This window comes from Anabas testudineus, chromosome 5 (assembly GCF_900324465.2).
Source record: "Anabas testudineus chromosome 5, fAnaTes1.2, whole genome shotgun sequence".
NCBI classification, from domain to species: domain Eukaryota; kingdom Metazoa; phylum Chordata; class Actinopteri; order Anabantiformes; family Anabantidae; genus Anabas; species Anabas testudineus.
In genome coordinates this window covers 8,178,895-8,201,123 of record NC_046614.1, presented here as the reverse complement: position 1 = coordinate 8,201,123, position 22,229 = coordinate 8,178,895, and the positions used below count along the sequence as shown (strand labels likewise).

Below are 22,229 nucleotides of genomic sequence, written 5' to 3'. Positions count from 1 at the left end.
AAAGGTCACTTTGCAGTTTATTACGATAAATCTTATTATTATTTTTTTGTACATCGATACAGAAATTGCAAAATAATGTTGGTTTGTGTAAACAAGTCTGGACTGAAGCGTCAGTCAAAAACAAAAACCATAAGGGAAACAGCACGGGCTAGACTAAAGAATGAATAAATTACAGGGTGCATGTAAAGTGTTGTCCCGAATGTCTTCTTTTTCCTGTCACCTTGCTGGCAGAGAAGCAGGGCAGGCAGTTCCAAGCTGGAGGATAGAGACTCTGCATAGAGGCGTCATAATTATTCATGCCATAAACACTTAGACTAGCATAATGATCCACATCAGGTGATATAGTTTAGTATGGACATTTATTACAGGATATATTAAGGCGTTCAAGATGAATGGGCTTGAAGGTTGCAGAGCCCCTGTTCTACAGAGTTTGTAGTCATCTTCTTGAGTGTGATAAGTCAATTAATACCAACTAAATAATACCACAGAAGGGACTCAGTTACAAATGTTAATGCAAAAAAAAAATAAAATAAATAAATAAAAAATAAAAATCTGTTTAGGATTCAAGAAACTGTTGGCAGATTAGTGACTGGCATAGTACAGATGATGAACAAACAACATGTTAGCCATTTGCACGAGCACTGCGTCCACAGAAGCTTTTTGACAGCAAAGGTTTTGGCAGTGTTCATTGGTAGTTAGGAGAACTACACTAACTTTGCAGTTACTGTGTGAACTGTGCCACGCGAAACAAAACTGTGCAAGGGTTTGATACTGTATATATATTTTTTCATAAACTATGAGTATTCTTAGAAAAATATTTCATTTAATGCAGCATTGTACTTATACAAAATTAAACAAATTGCACAAGAAGATCAATCTGTGATTTTTTTCTTTGAAATGTATCGCTACTCCAACTCAAAGACTTTCCAGTGCTCTTTTTGTCCTTGGTTATTACCAGAGTCAAGTATTTTATTTTAAATTTCTGCTTCTCAATAGTATTTTGATACAACAACAATGTCTCACCTGCCGAGCTCACTAATCTTTCACACTAAATATATTTCTCTTAATACTTTAAAGAGTCCAGAATACAACTCTGTTACTCTCTTGAGCTTTGTTAAAACCCTGAGAATAAATCTTTTGTTGCCAAGTTCAGTTTAAAACTTGAAATAGTGAATGATCAATTGAAATCATTTTGAATGTGTGCTGACTCTAATTTAAGGACTTCATGTCAGTGTTTTTTTGTTTTTTTTTTGAGGATCAATTTGTCCTCTACAGTGATTTATTGTAGTGTAAAATATATTTGAAAAGAACTGGGTATTTGAAAGTGAAGAGTTTAGATGTGTTTTGATAACCATATTACAATCATTGTCTTTGTTTAATATATAGGTAATACATAGATACTAATACAAAACTAATATTCTAAAGGTGGCATGCTTGAGCAGGCAGCAATAAAAAGGAGACAAGGCCTCCTTTTCTTACGATGTAAATGCTTTTCACTTTCACGACATGGAGATAAAGTTTGTAGCAGAGAGGCTCTCAATGTGTTTTAAATGACTGTGGACTGTGGAAATTTCACACGACATAATGAACTAATTATCGGATTAATGGTTAATCGGTAAATGAAGGTAAACAGATCAGATGTGCAGCATTTTGGGGGAAAATAAAACTGAGTGGAAGAGTTTTATTTCCTTTTATTTCTTCTTGTTGCCTCCAGTCCTCCAGTGCCTGATCCTATTCTTCTGCTTTCTCTCTTTCTTTGCCTTGTTCCTCTGCTCCCTAACCAACACATAACCACACATATTTCCTTTATTCTACATCTTTCTCTCCTCTCCTCTCCTCTCCTCTCCTCTCCTCTCCTCTCCTCTCCTCTCCTCTCCTCTCCTCTCCTCTCCTCTCCTCTCCTCTCCTCTCCTTCAGGCCTTCACTTGTTGTCAGCATTTAGCATTTCAAACAGGGCCTGCAGCAGTCGGTCATCTCTGTGCCTGTATGGCTTGGTGCTGTAGAAGCCATCGCTGTAGTCACTGTAGAAACTGTCCTCAGGGCCCTGGTATTTGTTGATCATATCCAGAGCCTGGTACAGCATCTGAGGGGGGAGTCTTGTAGCAGGAGGAGAGAGGCTTCTGTCTGGCTGCGGCTTCCTCCAGGTGGAGGAGGACCTGTCTGCGGCATGGGGCTGCTGCAGGATTGGGCTCTGCCTGTTGAAGGCTGTCTGCAGGAGACGCAGCAAGGCCAGGGAAGGGGAGGGTGACTTCAAAGGCTTTTTAAGTTCCTTCTCAGGGTTGGAGGGTGATGAGGCTTGAGCTATTTCTGTCTTCTGAGGTGGACGGGCCTGTGTAGGCTCCTGTGTCAGGAGGGAAGCAGAGTAGAAACATGTTTGTCAGACACACTGAAACAGAAATGATCCTCAGAGTCTGCATTTAAACAGAGATGACAACTAGTGTCCCATTTGATTTGATTCCAAGAGAAACTATGTCTTACAGTATGGTAAAATCTATATATCAATCAAGACCTCAGATACTAGGCCATTGACTGTCACTGTATTCTGGCACCTTACTAACACTGCAAGAATAAAAATGGCAAGTGTTGGAGATGACTGCTACCACTCTCATAAGTGTTCATTCAATATGTAACTGGAGCCAGCAGTCCAGTGATGGCCAACTCTGGTCCTCAAGAGCCCCAGTCCGGCTTGTTTTCCAACCATCCAAGTACGTACGGCTTTTGATTGGCTGAAAACAAGCCGGACTGTGGCTCTGGAGGACCACTGGTAACCGCGCCTCTTAGCTTAGCATAAAGACTATAAACAGAGGGCAATGCTTTTTGTACATTTTTGGAAGGAGTGATGCACAGATTGTGCACAGAGCGGTATCAATCGTCTCATCTACTTCTTGCCAAGAAGGTGAATATGTGTAGTTCCCTAAATGTTGAACTATTAAACTGCTTTAAGCTCATAGTCATTGTTTCATTTTTAATCCAATGTGGTGGATTAGAGAATCCAAAACAATACACATTTTTTTCACTGTGCAAATACCACCACTGCTCTGTCTTTGTAATATATTGTCCATAATCCAATAAATGTACTCAGTCTTGGAGCCGTTCAAACAGATTGCATTGTCATTTTCATCCCAAATCTCTCTGTGACATAATACATTTGTAAGATTGTGTAAGAAGGACATTTGGTCGCTGTTTCCACTGTACTAATAATTTGTTACAGACATGTCTGTAACATTTCTCTTGAGGCTTCTGTCGATATGTAGCACTGGGGAAGTCGTACAAGAAAAAATAGGGTCAGTTTATACCCTGATTGTGTCAGCTCTGTCATTCAGTTAGCTTTACGTTGTGTTGTTAGTGAGTTCAGTCAACCTAGGATGTCATGGACCTAATGCCCTCACTCATCCACCTGTAATGTTCAAAGCACATTAAAGCTATTTGCCTATAATATTGAATTCTGCTGCAGCACACTGACCTCCATCATGTCATCCATATGCTCCACACCACGCCTGTCATTCTGCACAGCGTTATAAGGAGTATACACTCTGGGTTTCTTCATGTGCTCTGGTTTCTCTGACGTTCCATGTAGAATCAACTTCCAGTTCAAAATCCGACCCTCGTTCTGCATACGGCCCGACTGTGAAGGAGTAGTGTTTATTGAAACTCAGCTCTTTAGTATTTTTGCCTACTAAATTCGATGCTACAGCTCCAAACACATGTGTAACTTACTGTGTCTGTAATCTTCAGTGTCCACGTGCCGGCTGGATCTTCTCCCCATGTATGGACAGACATAAAGTCCCAGTTTCTAAAGCCATTAGATGACGTGTCCCTTTCTCTCTCAGCAAGCAGCACTGTATTTGTGCCTGTGGGAAAATCCAAAGACACACATCAGTTAAGAGGTTTGTCCTTTCACTCAAATGTGCACTTGTGTGTGTGTGTGCATTTCTCTAACCAGCTGGGGAGGTGAGTGTGATGTGCAGGTCTCCTCTCCTGGTGTATTCAATGCTGGCCTCCACCTGCACATGCTCCAGTGAGTGGACTGCATTGTCCTGGCCTGCACAGGCTTTGGTTGGAATCTCTATAGTGATCTCCCCTGCGGCTTTCAGCTCCCTGTGGGATAAATTAAAATAGCAGGGAATGAGATGCAAACAGCTCTCCATGACAACAGAAGTCTATCATATGTGCTGCACTTTAGTTCCCTGATGTTTTCTTACTGTATTTAAGTTTGGCCAACAGCAGCAACCTGCACCCATAACGTATTATTGTGTGAAAGTTCAATTGGCGCTCTCAAGTTTGGAAAATATTCAGCACATCATGTGCATGCATAGGCAGATTTGGCTGCCTTTGGTCATTCATTTGCAAAAATAGTTAATCCCCATCTCTCCCACACATGAATGAAAGGATTTCCATGTTCAAGCTGGCATAAAGCAGGAGGGGGTGGTAGACCACTAAGCACTGGCGGAAATGTAGAGCCAAATCCTCAGGATTAAACAGAGTTGTAGCAAGGTAATGGGGAAACTGGGTGTTGGTGCCATTGGGTCTCATAATCCAAACCAAAATGCACACTTAAAGTAAGACGGTTAACTGGCTGCTGTCAAAAGTACAATGTAATGTCAAAAGGTTGTTTCAAAGACAAATTCTAAAAGCTGAGCTTTTGGGCTACGTTAATCCAAATAGGAGTGCAAACAAAACATCTGGTGAGACAACAGAGGGAGAAAAGCCTCCTCTGACTTTCTGTCTGTTGGCAGATTTGCATCTGGATCTTTAATCCTATTGTTTAGCAATTAGTAATTATCCACAATTGTTACAAGTGGCCGATTGACCTCAAATTTTCCTTATCACAGCTGTCATCATAAAAAAAATCCTTTTAATTCAATTTGATTCATTATGATGGCACATAATGTCCCACCAGGCTTAAGATTTGTCATTGTCCTGACTCCACTCAGAAAAAAAGCAACAGATGTGTCTTTAATAACACAGATGGTTTGATCTGTTTGTTTTGTTGGACACTAAATTTCAGGACAATAGCAAATGTAACTCTCTCCCTCTTAGTGAAAATTTGGAAATGTGTAGACCACAGCGTTTATTATTTTGTGTGTGAAGCTCTAAAAGCTACAGAAATAATGTTTTGATTAAATCACTTACAGCACAAAAGCTGTGAGACATTCCCATACCTGGGCTGGAAAGAATCATCCCTGACAATGCACAACTTCTTTTCAGGCACATGCTTCCAAGTGGCCGGGTCAGCGAGGTCCACCAGGGCTTTGGCATTGAGAAGGCCAAAGCCAAAACGGCTGTTGACCATCAGTCCTGCTCCGTTCCTCTTCCAGCCTGGGTTATTGGCCAAAGGATCAAACTCTGAGGTCCAGACCACAATGTGCTGCAGGTCTCTCCAAGTTAGATCTGGACTGAGGGACGGAAAATAGACAAGGATGCAGAGCAGGGAGAAATGAATGATATTGATATGGACATGTCAGATGGCATTATACTGTATGTAAATTCTAAGCAGGTCATTTCCAGTATTGCATACTTTTGTTCCAGTGCCAGGGCAAATATTCCAGCAGCCAGCGGGGCAGAGGCTGATGTTCCAGTGTGAGTCTGAGTGCACTCATTGTGTAGATCAGCACTCGTCTGAAAGAAATATTCAGATGACATGCCAACAAAATCACAATTAAAGGACATGATGTAATATGTAACATCTATAGCATAACATGAGAAGATCAAGCCTAACATAAAAGAATAATCTAAAGGAATAAGCCCAGTTACTAACAATCCTCTGGTCAGTGTAGTCTCCACTGCTGTACGCTGTGGCCAGAGTAGAGGAGCACTTCTCAGCGTACCACGGGGACAGGCCCTGCTGGGAGGCACTGCTGATTGAGATGGTGTAAATGCTGTCTGTGTAGCCGTCACAGTCACAGTTATCGCCCTGGCGGCCGCCGTTGCCTGACGCCCAGACAAAGATTGAACCTTTCCCACCACGGCCCTGCGGATAGTATGAAAACGTTTTTTTTTTAATGTAAAAAAACTAAACAAAACTAAACAAATCTTTTGACTGGCCACGTTTTTCACATCTTTATTCTTTATTCAGAGTAGAGGAGCACCTATATTGTCTGCATTTCATCTGATACAGATAACAGATAACAGCAACTCAGTCTGACATCTCACCAGCGATCATTTACCTTCTGGATACCGTATTCAAATGCCTTCTGAGCCAAGCGACCAGGGCCCTCCACTGTCTTGCCATCATCATTGGGTCCCCAACTGGCACTGTAGATGTCCACGTGGTTTGGATTGAATGCAATAGAGCTGGCCTCAATGGCATCAGTCACAATTCCATCCAACATACGGATGCCTGAACAGAGGGAGAATTTTAGCACTGGTTTTCAAACTGCTGATGTATATGCAGAGATTTTATGGCTATGCCTTGGATCTAAGTAAAAAAGCATTAAAGGGAAGGAGACTCAGAGACTTATGGGGCACAAGAACCAGCTGCCACCCCAGGCTCTCATATGCAACAGCCTTAATATGCAATCCATTGTTTAGGTGGATTGGCCCTCTGTAATTTTGGAGAGTGACATTACGCAACCACTTGGTAAAAATCAGTATTTGGCTGCAAATAAGGTTGATAAAAATCTAGGGATGTGCAGTCAAGGTATCTAAAGTGCCAACAACAAGTGCTCTGTGTTCTTGTGCACCCTGTTCCTGTTTAGTCTATAATTTATTACTGCCAAAACAAAGACCTTCAGAATACACTATTTGTAGCACACACTGATTTAATTTATACTTTTTTATATTATTTTAAACTGTACACAGCAACACCAACAACCAGAACTACAAAATAGTGCAGTGTGATAGCATGTGCAGGCACGTGTAGGAACTCTTACCTCCAACTTTTGAGTTATACGCCACTCCAACACCACATTTATTGTTGTCTGCCTGCATAGCAATCTCCCCAGCACACCTGGTCCCATGCCTAAGAACAAATGTAATATTGAATGTACACACATTTTTAGGCAGGATCATACTGCACTGTGTTTCTCGAGGGGCTATTATGAATAATTTTACATGACCTCATAACTTCAGAGGATGCAAAACCAGATACAAGAGGTCACTTTACTGTTTGGATATATTATTTGCAGAAAGTATTGATGGTGATGTCATTTGTGCAACATGGAGGTCCTCTAATAGTCTGGGCAGTAACAACCAAGTGCAGAGAGAAGTGTGTGTCTGTGTCTGTGTGTGTGTGTGTGTGTGTGTGTGTGTGTGTGTGTGTGTGTGTGTGTGTAAGGCAGCTAGCAGAGGTTCAATCATTAACTTTTAGTATGGTCTGAGAAACATTTAAGAAGTAAAGCAGCATTTTTTCTTGGTAATTTCTTGCCTCCTCTGTGTGTTATTAGAACAACATGCACCATGTAATAACCCATGCTAAACACCAAAATATTTAAGGCACATTCTCACAAAAACAGATTAAATAGTCTTCAATAGCAAATTTGCCAACAAATTGGCAGATTTGTATTAAAGGTCAAGTTGTCTGTCTCACACGGTCAAATCCTAATGGTTAACGTACTTGTTTTCATTAGTAGAGTCGTATCTGGGGAAGGGGTCCGGGTCGTTGTCGTTGAAATCATAGCTGGCTGCTGCATCCTTCAAAAAGAACAGACAGAAAATGATCAGACATCTCTTTTGATGACATGGGATGACGTCAATGTACACGAGTGACAATCCGTCAGGGCCCATCCGCTGTCATGGAGACACATGAGAGGAGAGAGTCATGCGACAACATAGAGAAACTCACATTAAAGACTGAAGAAGTGCTTGTCAGGAGCTATCTGTTGAAACATTCAGATTACTTGAAAATGCTGTTTAGGCCTGAGGGATGTGTTGTGTGTTGACATACTGCAGAGATAAATGCAAAACTGGGTCCCTTTAAGCCTTTTTTTTTTCATTCCAACACAAAGATGATGTACTTATTAAAAATCTGTCTCTGCAACAGCTGTAATATCTGATTTAAATCAGATGCCTGTGTGTGTCATTTTAAAATTACTGCTATTAATTTTGAAAATATGCCGCTCGTATGCCTCGTTTGTGAAGGATGAGCGTCTCAGTTGATTAAGCGTCTTTGATTAATCAGCGTTAACCTAATTACAGTGGGAGTTGTTTCCATCAGCCCTGTTGTCATACACCATTTCTTTCTCTCCCTCCCTCAATCCCTCTCTTTCAGTCTCATTCACTAGCGAGGCAGTGACGGCTCGCTCTCCAAACCACAGATGTTGCTTTTCGGAGTTTGTCTTTTAGGAGGAACTACGCCAGCCTGAAACCTCATCAAGCTCCATTCAGCCATCCTTGCTTTCATTGGCTTTTAATTATCAGCATCAACATGCAGATTGTAAAGAAATTTTTGAAGAATTAGAAATATTTCCAAATTTTGCACAATCAAAGGAGCGTACTCAGAAATCACACACATCAAAACCACTATTAGAGCAAAATGCTCAATTTTGCAGCTGCAGATTAAAAACCTGAAAACTCTTTAACGGAAGACTTCATCATGTAGAAGATTTATTACTGTCTTTATGAACTGCCTTGAAAGGTGTCACCAGCAGCATTGCTATGACAACGGCAGACCCGGACTACGGAGGCTGTCTCCATGGTAACGGTGTCTTACGTAGTTGGAGTAGATGTCTGTGTGGTTCCACTCCAGCCCATCATCTAGAACGGTGATGACCACTCCTTTCCCTGTGATGCCTTTCTGCCACACGGGGATCACATGCAGATCCAGCTTCGGCAGCGAGGACGACGTCCGCGTGTCTTGCTGGAAGATAGGGACAGAATTGCAAAATGACACGTCTATCAGACTGAATTGCATGGAAATGATCACTTGGGATCTTTAAGAGTGATCTTGTATGTTAAAAAGGTCAGCCAAAGGAGAGAAGTCTAGCTTACTAAGTCGGCTTGTTCTTCCGCTGACCTTTACGAAAATTCATTACTGGATTGTTGGCTTTTCCATTGTCAGGGCTTCAGTCCACTCCTACCTACTGTATAGCCACTTGTAGGCAGAGTGCTGCCAGAGGGTCATAATAATACAGGCTCTTGTGTTATCCCTCAAGATGCCTTGCAGTACCCAGAGGTACCCAGAGGCATTGCTACATTTCAACCCACAGTTCTTCTGGCTCGCCTCACATTCAATTCCCCTGTTGGATTATTTTGAAATCCATCTCTGAGACTATATATTACACAGTGTGGGGGGCTCTGGGCCTGTTTTAAATGAAAAATCAGTAGGCAGTGGGGAAGAGTGAGCAGGGCCAATGCCTGCCTGCTTGTATGATTCAGAGCGGGAGACAGCTAAGAGTAAAAAAAGGACTCACTTTGCTGTTTGCTCATTATGCACAGACACTGCAGAACGCCACACCACAAGATGTGACTCATCCCTGTGATGTATCGCTTTTTTTTTTTCTTTTTTTATCACTCCTTGGCTCCACTTTGAATCCTTTTTCCACTCACTCGAATGTCTTTATCCTTTACCCTTCTTTTACACGGGACAGCATCAGCTCCAGCAGACAGTGAACAGACGAATCTCAATGTAAATACACAGCAGATGTTCCAACTTTCACACAGCCAGTTCTAACAACAATGCGCTTAAACGTGTTTGTTTTGGTGTAACAGCAAATAACCTACTTGTTGAGTAGCAGCCGAGGGAGCTGACGGTGGTCTGTCATGCAAACGTTTTTATGGTACATAGCAAACACACACAGTAGACACAGAGAGTGAGATCCCCCGATGCACAGTTAATACAACCTGACACTGGCACTGAAATGGATACACACACACACACACACACACACAGCCATGTATGCAGAAGGAATCTGAAGCTACAAGTATGACTCACCCTCTGATTAAATTATCAGGCAGTCACCCACTCTTGATAGGTAAAGACACTCATCCTGTTCTCGGGCCCAGGCCCGCCCCCCTGTCATTAGATTAGCTTTTGTCCAAATGATCATTAGGCTTGCCAGCATCACTCTCTTCCAGTGTTTTTTTCATTTGAAATTACTGAAAAACCTGAAATCTTTTTATCTCCCTCTGTTTTACTTATTCCCGTGTGGCTTTGTCCTCTCTGAAAGGTTGAAGCGAGTGAATCATGATTGCGGCGACACAGCCATAGGCTCATGTGGAAATACACTAAGTGGTACTTTATGGCCAATTCCATTAGGGTCATAGTTTCTCGTTGGCAAAAATGATTCATCTCAATTTGTTTTCTTATTCCCACAAGCGTGTGACTCATGTTGGGTTAGTGCAGGTGAGGAGAAGTGGTAGCTGAGAGGATGTGTCCATCTCTTCTCCCCTCTTTCTCGCTCGCTCTAATGCACACACAAACACTGATGCAACACATGTACTTTTACATACACTTCCTCTTTTTCTGGTAAAGCAGGAACAAACAACTGAAGGTGATTGAGCTAAAGGTGATTCACTGACTTTTCCTAATCCGTTTAATAACCAGTCAGGTCGACCTGATTGTTCTATTAATCCCAGTGATGTAAAATGCTAGTATAAGGGTACACATCTTATTATCTACAAATGAACATAATAATATAATTTATAATTAATATTTTACTACCTCTTTGTCAGGAATAAAAGAAAACCATTTTCACTTGCTTGCTTTACAGATAAAAGGAATGGTCACCATTGATGGAAACACAACAGGAGAGTAATCTGCAGCCATTTTGATAATGGAATAACAATGTATGTAATTTTACATTTGAAAATGTCCGTGTTTAGTCTCTTTTATCCTTTTGAGATCACAATGGAAATGTACTATTTAATTGGGTTTTACAGAGTTAAATATTTTAATTAGCACAGATAATAATAATAATAATTTCCACGTTGATTATATAATAATTATAAAATAGTTTAAGTGCATTTGGGGGTCTGATCTGGTTTGATACAGCCAAACATATCCAAACACTGCTGTCTCCTCATATGTGTTGTAATCACTCTGACAGAGGTTCAATTCACTCTGAGCTCAAGCATCAAAATCATCAAAGATGTCACCCAAAGTGAGAAACTAGTGAGAAACCTTTGCTCTTTATAAAGGTTGTTAGTAATGGATCTGGTAGCACAGCTGTGTGTGTTCTTGTCTGCTACTACTTAGCCTCAATGGGCTAAAACATCCCATTCAGAATAAATTGGGACTTAATGGTGGTACTCTACTGTACTCCATCTTGTTGGATTATAATCTCTCCATCCCTCTCGTCTCCTCACAGACTGTGTTACCAATTAAGCAAATGGCTCTTTTGGCTAGAACTGCTTGATAGCAAGCTATTGTTTCACTGTCATCATTTTTGGGAGGGTGGTAATGCAACAATATTTTTTGTTTCTTATTTTTGCATTGCTTCAAGTTACACGCAACGACCAGCGGCCATGAGCACGAAGGGCCTGAGAGAAGGACATTAAAAGTAGTGTAGAGCTGCCCAGCACTCAGGACTTCAGTACACCTCAGGGGAGAACAGACCAGCAGGATACAAACAGAAGACTCAACCAGGCACAAAGTACACGACATATGAGCAGCAGACTGGATATCAACTCCGATCTGTGCTTTATGGGGCGCTGGGAGCTACTTGTTGAATTGCGTGTGCGTTTCCAAAAGCAGGGCTGAGGAAGCAAAGCTGAACTGTTTGTTTTGTGTGTGATGTTTGAGAACTACTGAGGACTCACCAGGTACCACTGCTGGTTCCACATGGGATCATCAAACAGCTTGTCTGCTGGGCAGTCCCTGCACTCCCTGAGGGACGCTCTCTTGCTGCGACGTTTCTCGTACTGCTGCTCTGCCCACAAAACCTACACACAGAGTCAGGCGATGACAATCGGTTTATTCTGTGCTTTAAAACGAGAAGAGACGATCTTGCACGCATCAGAAGGAGCTAACAACTGAACGCCGCCACTCACCCGATCATCCTCCGACAGCTGCCTGGTGGTGTGTTCGGCACTTCGTTTCATCCTGCGAGGATGATTGCGGTGTTTGAACAAGAAATGGTCTTCCAGGGCCCCAATCTGCAGAGAGGAAGACAGGCTGACTGTTTGATAGGAAATGACACAGTACCAGCCATCTGCTCGCTGAGGCCTGTTGTGCAGGTCAAGAAACATCATTATCTCTCGCAAAAGGCACAGGAATTCAGTTTTGGATGGAGCAACAAAGACGACAGTTTCATCACTCAGACAGTAAATAATTTAAAACACCCCGCTGGTGTTACAGCCCATATCGTGCTCTTTCATGTATCTGTGTTGCTGTGCAGTACAACAACTGAATGGCAGGTTAAATAGTTAGAAATCAGATTACTAGCAGACGCACATTTACATTTATTCTATTAGCTTCAGCTGTAAACAAACAAAGCATAATTTACAGAACCCACATGTCTGCTTATATCTAGATGACCAATAGAAAAACCACATTATTTAATAATTCTACTTTAATTCTACTAATTGATGTGATGAACCACACACATCATAACATTAAAAAACTACATTTGAATCTCACTGGTTTGCCACAGTGGATGTAGACTGGATCCAGCACGTCCCAGTATCCATGACACCTGAGAGCTCAGTTAATCATTGACTGAGCTGTTCAGAGCCGCAGGTCTGACTGGAATTAATGAACTGGCTCCACAATTCAAACGAGGTCTAATGTGTTTGTACTGGAGAAGATGGGCAGCAGTCAGTCTGAAATAGTGGCAACGATAGGGCTGCACTGAACGAGGGAAATGAAAACCCGCGTCCGCAGTAATGGCTTATCAGAAGTGTGTAAACAGTGAGTCATGGATTGATTAAAGCCCTCTGCTTTAATTTAGCAGTGTGCTGAAAATGCGCTGTGTGCTTTTGGGCTATAATAAAAAGCAATGAGCTTCCTGTCTAATGGCCTCATCATTCAAAGCAGACTAACTGATCCGGCTATTACCTGCTCTGCTGTTACAACACAGCCCACAGCTCGCACTGAGGGCTGCAGGCTTAACGAGCATCTCACGGTTCGTGTCAGTGGTCCTCTCTGGATGAGAGGTTTCTCAAGCTGTGGTAACCGTGCAGCACAGGTTGAGGCGGTGATGTGCTCCGGGGCGTTGGTACCTACCTGTCGCACCACTTGGTAGCCCAGCTCTCTGGCTATCCCCTGCGCAGCTGACAGTCCTCCGGGGATCTCCACTGCCCACTCGTTCAGGTACTGTCTGTCCCTCAAGGAAGACTCCAGCGAGCGCGGCACCACGGAGCAGAGGACGGCAAAGACACAGCACATCACCGCTGGACGACATCTCACTTCCATCTCCAGATGAAATTCAACCAGATGAGAAAAAAATATCTGTACACAAGCAGCTTCGAGAGCTCCCCGAGAAAACTGGGATAAAGAAGTCTCCTCGCTTCCCGTTGACTGCTGGAGAAAACAGCTGGTCGTGTGATGGAGGGAAGGCGAAACTGAGCGCTGCTGGTCCGCCAAGGAGAGGAAATACTGGTGATGGGGAGGGCTGCTGCTGCGTGTGTGTGTGTGTGTGTGTGTGTGTAGAGTTCACACGTCAAATTACGGGTGCTCTGACGTCAGATTGGCGTCTACCTTAGGTAAGATGTGAGTTCAAGTCCCCAGAGGGAGAAAGTCTAAAGGGGAGGGGGGAGATCCGACTAAAAATATCCCACTGTCCCCGGCGGAGGAGGAGACACTGACAAGAAACACAACAATCCAATAAACCCTGGATGGATGCTTATTATCACTGTGATGTGCGGCGTCCTTCAACAGTTCACTGTTCATCCGCGTGGGATCGTCTGTGTAACGTCGCTGCCTCCCACCACAGAGGATTGTTGCTTCTCGATCGATAACACATCTCTCTGTGTCCCCCCACCACCACCACCACCCCCCTCGCCCCCCAGTCCCCAGACTGTGGTCACGTCAGCAGCAGAAAGAGGAGGAGGAGGAGGGTGGTGGTGGTGGTGGGGGGGCGCTGACAGTCGTTTCAGCACCGCGGACAGCTCCGCTGCTCACGCCGCACATTCACATCCGGAGATGAGAGGAAACTGAAACCAAGCGCAGGGATGTGAGGGGAGGAGACTGGTTATAACACACAGCAGCGAAGGCAGCATTCTTATGTCAATGTGATTTGCCCCAGAAATAAAGCAGAGCTTCATTGTTAGACTTCATAATTGGATTGTTACAACTGGTGCGTTAATATGTGAGCAGGGTTTAATCCTGTAACTGGTGGAGAGGGAGCAACGCTTTACCTTTACCTTATTCCTCATTATTCCTACTGATTGGTATTTCAAATAATATATATCACATCATTTGCTTCTTATACATTTATTAACCAAATATTTTAGGGGAACCAGTTACCATCATTTGAATTCTATTTAAAGTTGTTCAGAAGCATAAAGTGGGAAATCATGGAAATGTTATAATAGAAAGTCTACACAGATGTACCTAAATGTGCTGTAGAAACAAAGCTTCTCCTTCTCTCGATGAGACGGTGCTGTTTAAGCTTTGTTATGACAACTGGCTTTTGTGTTCACACCCGGACTGATGAACAGGGACAACATCTGCAGTGGCTCTGTCCATTGTCATGACATGATGCTGTTCATTGTGGTCATTGTCGTGCTCGTTATTCTTTTTGTCACATAAATGACCCAAACACCCACATGCAGGTGAGATTATTAACTATTATTTGCCCAAAAAAAAATGCAAATAATTTTCTACATTTTGACATGTGACAGTCGAAAAAGCACAGGAATAAATAATGAATGGAAAAATGGTCGTATGAAAAGGCACAGCTGGGACTATCCAGCTAATAAACATTAATGGCTGAATGCCATTTAGCTGCCTCAGTTACGTGCTTGATGTTTTGTGAAAGCTACACCTGACGGAGCTCAGTTCTTTTCCTGTTTTACAAGTCAAATGTCTGCTTGGACTAATGTCTGTTGTTTCAATTTGGCATCACATGAAACTGACAAATGTGCATTTATACAGGATGATAACACAGTGTAATAATAATAACGTAATACTTAATTTTCAAAGGCAAATTGGACCAAATTAATATATTTGATGCACACATGACACATGGCACATACATTAATACACATGAGTAGTGACCATTAGTGATCACAACCCCTGATTATGATGATCATTCTTTGATCGTTCAGTTTTCTGAATGAACACTGTTACAGACGCTTTGCACTTAACAGATCAGCCACGACACCACCTCTGTCGTGTTCACGCTCTGTCAAACAGTGTTTGCGTGGAGTTATTTATGATAATGGTATTGCCTACCTCAGATGCTGTTGAAGCTGTTTACTGATGGAAGCGGGGGCTCAGCGCGCTCTGATTACAGGCGTGCACAATGATCCAGAGATAAAGGTGTTGTAAGAGTGGATGTCATTTTCTCCTCTCGGCTGAGGCTGCGTAGGTTCAGCTGACGGAGGACAAACTGTACAAATCAAGAGCAAACAAACACAACTGTGAGAGCTCAATTATTTCAAGGGGCTTGTCAGTTGAATTCAGATGTACAACGTTTGTCAAACTAAATTGTGCGAGCTTGATGTCTGCTGCAAGTTCAACTTGTCAGGATTGATAACGACTGATACCTGTGGACATTTGGCCTTGTGCAATCCGGTCTGCTCCAGATTTTCAGTATAATCCACCCTTACCTAGCAACATCTGTTTGCTCTGACCAATCTCTGAGGCACACAGCTGAAGAGTCACAGAAATGAGCTTGGGGAACAGGTGGTATCAATAGATCATAGTTTCATCACAGAGCACCTGAATCTTTGTGATCCTCCCATCTCTTTATCTGTGAACTGTGTTTACTGGCTCTCGATATATTGGGCTGAGATCACTCATGCACTCTTACTTATTCCACTGAGAGAACACACGCACCACAAGCACACAAGCGATACCCACCGGCCGCACAGTCGCAGATTTCATCAAATGACCTCAAAGGTCTAATCGTATGTCGTCAGCTAATTATTTTTCCAGACAGAGACAGAGAAGGAAAGTCCTGCTCCTAGCTGAAGGATGACGCAGGTAAAGGCAGCGTTTACACAAAAATAAATGAAGCGTGGCAAATAGATGTGAAGACTTCAGCAGCACTTATTCACGGTCTTTTCCCTTGCATTTATGGATCAGCAACATTTTGGGCTATTTAACAATTGTATGGGTAACTCTCACAGTTGTTGAAAGTTAAAGTATAATGTTCAAGTAATTCTTATTGAAATTATTCAGATTATATTGAAAATATATTAAATTCACACATTATGGGACACATCATTTTCAAGCTTTATACGACCATTGAATGCCAGGGGCTGAAGTCCTTTCACGTCACTCACCTGGTCTGTCAAATCTGCATCCTGTGACGCTGAACAAGGATGTGTGGTTGCCACGACAACCCTCCCACCTTTTGTCATCTTCACTGTCATTGTGGTCATCAGAGAGCAAATGTGAGGTCAGTCTCCACTCACAGCTGACAGTATTTGTAATGAAATATAAGATCTGTGTCAGATCCACAATTTTTAAAGTTCTGATTCGTGCCAAGCATGAATTGTATAAATAATATTATAATACATATAAATAAATCCAACATTCTGCATGTATACAAGTACACATAAATCATAGGCATCATTATAGATACAACACATGCAATTTTGTGTATTTTGTGTAACCAAGCAGCAACAGAATATAAAAAATTTGTAAAAGTAAAATTTAAAATGTTTAACATACAAGGCGACAGAAGAATGAAATAGAATCAATAAACTAGACAAATGAAAACAAATAATAGATTTTATTAATTTCAATTTCTGAAACAGATACAGATATTTACAAAATATTTTACAAAGGAGATAAACGATTTTAGAAATACAAACGCTGAGAGAGAGAATGAAAACTGTGTATAGCCATGAAAAAGTGTGGCTCGATAAAGTAGTAGATGGCTGCGTCTGTTCAAACGGCTGTGAGCAGAAATTAACTCAGGCTCACACTGAACTACAATGAACTCATTTGAAATAATGTAAATCCTATTTACTCATTCAACAACATCGTACAAATGTCAGCTGTTATCAGAAGATGCTGCGTGCTGCACAGATTTCTCGTCTCTTTGCGTTTGATAGACGGAGGTAACCGTTCATTGATGTTATCAGGACGCGTGAAGGTCACATGGCCTTTGTTGCTGATTGGCACTAGAGAGATGGACGCTGTCAGTTCTCTGGCTTTTCATGTGATTAACTTCGGAATTGTTGTCCTGACAGTTTCTTGTGGAAGACATGTTCACTGTTCCTTATGCAAAATCAGGGGGATCTACAGCAGTAAGTGTGTTTTTAGTTGTGAGAATTATCTTTGCATTGGCAGAAGAAGAAGATAAAGGTGGAGACCAGAGTCACTCCACAAATAGGGTTAAATACGTTGTACTGCATGAATGAATTACGATAAAACAAAGCTCCAGATATTATTGAGAGCATTTTAGTCTTAAGCAGAGAGCAGTCTGTTTTTCACAGAACACGTCCAGCATCTGTTTACTATGTGTATTTCATACTAAACTGTTTCCGATCTTCAAACAAAATGTATATTTTACTTTTACATATTTCGATGTTCAAAGCTTGTTTGAGGCCTAAATCACCAAAGTAAAAACATATTGCCATCAACTGGCTCGTTTGCTAATGTTCCAGACTCTGAGTCATTCACATGGGATCCTGGTTTTATCAGTGGTGCTAGAGTTTCAACAGATTGAACAGCTGATGTGTTTATTTAGGATCCTTTGGTAGAGAGCTGAATTCTTGTTTCCCTCGCTCATGGCGAGCTGCCCTTCCAGTTTCGGGCATGTTTCATTCACAATTGAGTTTATCTGTGGTGAACTGAAAGGAGCGTTTTAGTGCCACGCCATTTGATGTCATCAGATCCTATTTCACATTAGACAGAATCAATGTCACGTCTCACACACTGTGTTTTCAGGCCTGCTGTGGTTTTGTGTGTTGACATAAGACAGTCTCCAAACCCTCCACCACTAGAGGGCAGCACCTGGCTTCCTAAAGGGCTCCATCTCTGGGAGAGGAAAAAGATCAGCAGCTCTGACTCAACTTTCCCAGTGGTGTGGGGTGTGTCTGTTCAAGCCAAAAGTCCAGACTATCAGTCCTTCATTTAGAAAACACGACTTTTTAAATCCGATGAATTACTTATATGTCTCCAGATGCATTCAAACGGCCTGACGCATGTGATCCAACATGACTGTCACTCAGTGTGGGAGGACCAGTCCGTCCACTGCATCGACACCACACACAGAGGAAGCTGCTTCATACTTCTCTAAACACAACTCCATCTTGCGCACACACACACACACACATTTTGTCTGTTCCAACTACTCTGATCGAGCATCAACCTCGAAGGTTTCTCTCCAGCGGGAGGGGCGAACTTATACTTTGCGCCAAGGTGCGGATCAGCCTCGTCCTTAAGTCTTCTCTCCAGCAGAGCAGCGAAGGCGCGCAGGGAAGTGGAAGAGTTTCATCCAGTGGAAGAGTTTCAAAGATGCCACATAAGAAGAAACGCGGTCAGAGCAAAAGCACAAAGGAGGCAAAGGAGGTAAGTTTTCACTTTTATGGCTGAGGAGAGAACATGTGGCGCAACTTAGGAGCATGTTCATAGTTGTAATCATATGCACAAACACAGCAGCAGCCATTTAGGGAGCTCACTGGGGGAAAAAAACATGATGGCAGGAAGATAATTAAGCAGTTTTTAGGTTTTTAAGCAGTAAAACCATCTGGGAAGTGTCGCATCCATCGCTGGTCATCGGCCAATCGATGACCAGTCTTTGCCAGTGAGTGGAAAGCTGCAGTGATCGTGCATTGCGGGTTTTTTTTTTTTTTTTTTATGCCTCACTGCCCAGAAGCATCATATCTATTTGGCCAACACCCCCCTAGCAGCAGCAGCAGCAACAGCGCAGTTTATCTGGGAACAAGCACAAAACTTCTCTTACAAGTTCCTTCTTAGGAAATGTGTGTGCGCGCGTGTGTGTGTGTGGTGGGAGTGAATTAGTAGCGCGTCCGGATCAGTGCCTCGTTGTTCTTCGGTTACGCACGAGGAGCAGGGAGACAGACAGTCTCTGATCTGTGATCTCACTGAGTCAGAATAGGACGCAGACAGCTTCGTGAGATAAATACCTGCTGCGCGCACGGGGAGTGGCACCCGCCGATCGGGAAGGCATGAGGGGAAAGAGCTGACGGAGAGGAGAGGAGAGCAGAGCCAAGTGCAGCGTCGAGCCTCTCTTCCAGGCCAGGTCTTTTCTCCTCCAGCTCCCTCATGGCGTATGCAGCGTACTGGTGTCGTGTGAGTACACTTCTTTCTTCTTGGACACCTCAAGGCAATACATTAAAGGAACTCTTAAGTCAAGCTTGGCACCTGTTTTTACTGCAGGGAACCAGCGCAACTTGTCTGCAGGGCAGTGCTGAAAGCTCGTAAACGCTGAGAAGCACTGGATTCACTGATTGAAAGGGCTTTGGTCCTCATCTGTCACACACGGTATTTATATGTGAGGGTGTGTGATTGTTTAAACTGAGATAGGCTTAAAAACCCGTTCACACAGTTTTGGATTCGTCCCAGACTGCACCTAATGTTTTCATTTTGCAAGATTATAAGGTGGATTGTAATGACTCGATGTTATTGTTGCTGATACAAATACCTAGATATGATAAAACACTTGTTATTGGACAGATCATGGTTGAATCGAGCAGAGTTAGACTTTGATAAACGTGTAAAACACAACAAGGACAAACTTTTTTTTTTTTTTTCCTTCGGATGTTAGATGAATAGTGCACCAGTACAATGGGTTGAGCTCACTGCATCCTGTCCATTGCATTTTTTTTTTTTTTGCCTAAAACGCATTCAGCATTCAAAGGCTTTGCACTTTGTGTGTGTGTGTGTGTGTGTGTGTGTGTGTGTGTGTGTGTGTGTTTAGCATAGAGAGCGACTGCCTCTCTGACTGATGTGCAGCAGAGTAAGTCTTCACCTTCTTATCCCACACCAGGATCCTGCTACGGCAACTTACCAATTCACCTTCTTCCACTGTCTCGTAGATGCAAGTTAACACCTGGAAGAAGAATCTGCTAGTGTGCACAGATTAAGACGAGTGAAGGTCACTTTGAACAGACAAAATGAAAAGTGTAGGAGTGAAACACAGCAGCTACGAACTGTTTTTCTCTCAAGCAGTTATTAGACAGTTCATCCTGATTTTGCAACAAAACGCCTACAATTCCCTCTGGAGTTCGGGGATTCAAAGTAAGAACAAGCAGGAGACGCTCGAGCAGTTTTGAAACGCTCTTGCATTCCTGTAGATGGGTGTGAATCATTTTGAGGTGAAACACTGGATCGCCGTATGGCAGGAAATGAAAAGTGAGTCTGTGTCTGTTGAGTGCTGCCACACTTGATCTTGTCAGCATCACTTCAAAGAGAGCGTTTTGTCTGCAGGGGAACTAGTTATTTTCTGCGTTCGCTCCTCTGTGTTGTTTTACCTTTCCCCAAATATCTTAACGGTGCATGTGAACCTGCGGTGGTGCTTCACCGCGGACCTTGCGCAATGTGGCCCTTTGTTTAATCAGTGTACACTCACAGAGCTGTTGGGACACATTTCTCCTCAGTCCGACTCTAGAGCTCCTTTTGTCTGTTCAGAAATTCCTGAGCACGCACTCACTTTTCCCTCACCGGGAGACACATTTAGATTTACTAGTAGCTCTTAGTCAACTTTTCAGAAACACTGCTACTACTATTATTCCAGGATTTGCTAATTCTGAACAATTCAGCATTTCCTGCTGTGTTTTTAAAACGTGTAAATTAATCTGTATTTGCTGGTGAGTTGTTTTCTGGCTACAGCAGGTGGATGTAGGCGTCTGCAGACCTCTATGAAACAGTGTAGTTGAGACAGTGTGTGAGCTGGTGATGAGCAAATATTGTCTGAAGCACTGTGACAGGAGAGCACACGTACAGTACAGGCTCATGTTCATTCACTGTTAAACCTACTAAACCGCTACCGGCCGAAACTCGTTCACCTAAAGCTCTGGGTCTCTGATGATGTGTAACGTGGGCGCCGAACTCTTCACAAAAGGATCCACGTAACATCAGAACATGCAGCCCATGAAGGGACAGGCCTCGGCGACCTCGCGACCAGTCGACCTGGGCACTGCCAAAACAGGCGTTTCATGTCAGGCTGGTTTAAACGCATTAGCAGCACAGTGCATTACTTTCATATTTCGCTGAGGTGTGTGCTGCTGCTAAAACAATCTGAAGTGAAAGGCTCGGCAATCAGCATGATTCCATCACAGTGACTCACACAAAGACCTCATTGTCTGCACACTGCACCCGAGACCTGCCCAGTGGGTTGCACGATACACCCATGTCACAGGTGAAATGAACCGCATAGCGATGACTGGAAATTGCACTTTGCACTCACGTTGCCTTTAAATGACAGGACGGTGAAGGGAGCAACATACATTAATGAGTGCTTTTCATGCAGAAGGTCCTCTAAAGGTACATTGGTACAACTTTTTCCCACACAGGTGCACAGGCGATGCTTCAGAGAGCATACGCCCATGTCTTAAATCTGTCAGGGCTGGATAAACACTCCCTACATTCTTGCTTTTCAGATTATTTGCTGTTGCCCTGGATGATTTCATGCACACAATCATGACGAAATCCCCTCTGTTTGCTCCAGGATTTTTTCTTTGGCTCAGCCTTTAGCTGTTGACTGATTTCTATTCTATATATATTTTGACCGAGTGACCATAAGTTGAAACAACCTGGGGTCTAATCAATATCTTTTCCTGCTAACATCCTTAAGAGGTTAGATAAGTATAATAGAGGAAATGTTTGGCAGCTCAGCCTTATTCGTCTTGGCAGATTGTTGACACACATGCAATATAAAACTAAAGTCTGACTCCTCCTTTTATTCCCACTGGCAATTAGGCAGGCTAGGACATTGCACAAGTGATCATTTATTGCTGCATGCACACGAGGAGTGTGTATGTGCATGTCTAGTTATGTAGTACTCAAGGCCTGGATATCATCACAAATCTGGGTGTGTGCTGGTTGATTAGTGGCTCGGATACTGCCTTAGATAAAACTCTGGGTGGCTTAGGCGTGTGTGTGTGTCTGTGTGTGTGTGTGTGTGTGTGTGTTAAAGCAGTATCTGTTTCCCTGAGAGGCTGCTCATATGTGGTGCCCCACCAGGTGGGTGCCACAGTCGGATCACTTC

General features: G+C 42.9%; 1 protein-coding gene across 1 annotated transcript; it reads right to left on the bottom strand.

Annotated features, from left to right (window-relative positions):
• Nucleotides 1–14: 14 nt before the first annotated feature.
• On the bottom strand, nt 15–13,444 carry pcsk1 (proprotein convertase subtilisin/kexin type 1). The gene is made up of 14 exons (XM_026346937.1): nt 13,103–13,444; nt 11,929–12,033; nt 11,698–11,820; nt 8,651–8,797; nt 7,556–7,632; nt 6,873–6,961; nt 6,168–6,340; nt 5,759–5,971; nt 5,519–5,619; nt 5,163–5,396; nt 3,941–4,098; nt 3,718–3,851; nt 3,464–3,625; nt 15–2,341 (listed from the first exon to the last, which is right to left on the bottom strand). Exons 1-14 carry the CDS (start codon nt 13,289–13,291, stop codon nt 1,922–1,924), a joined length of 2,325 nt encoding a protein of 774 aa, XP_026202722.1. The 5' UTR covers nt 13,292–13,444; the 3' UTR covers nt 15–1,921.
• Nucleotides 13,445–22,229: the final 8,785 nt, after the last annotated feature.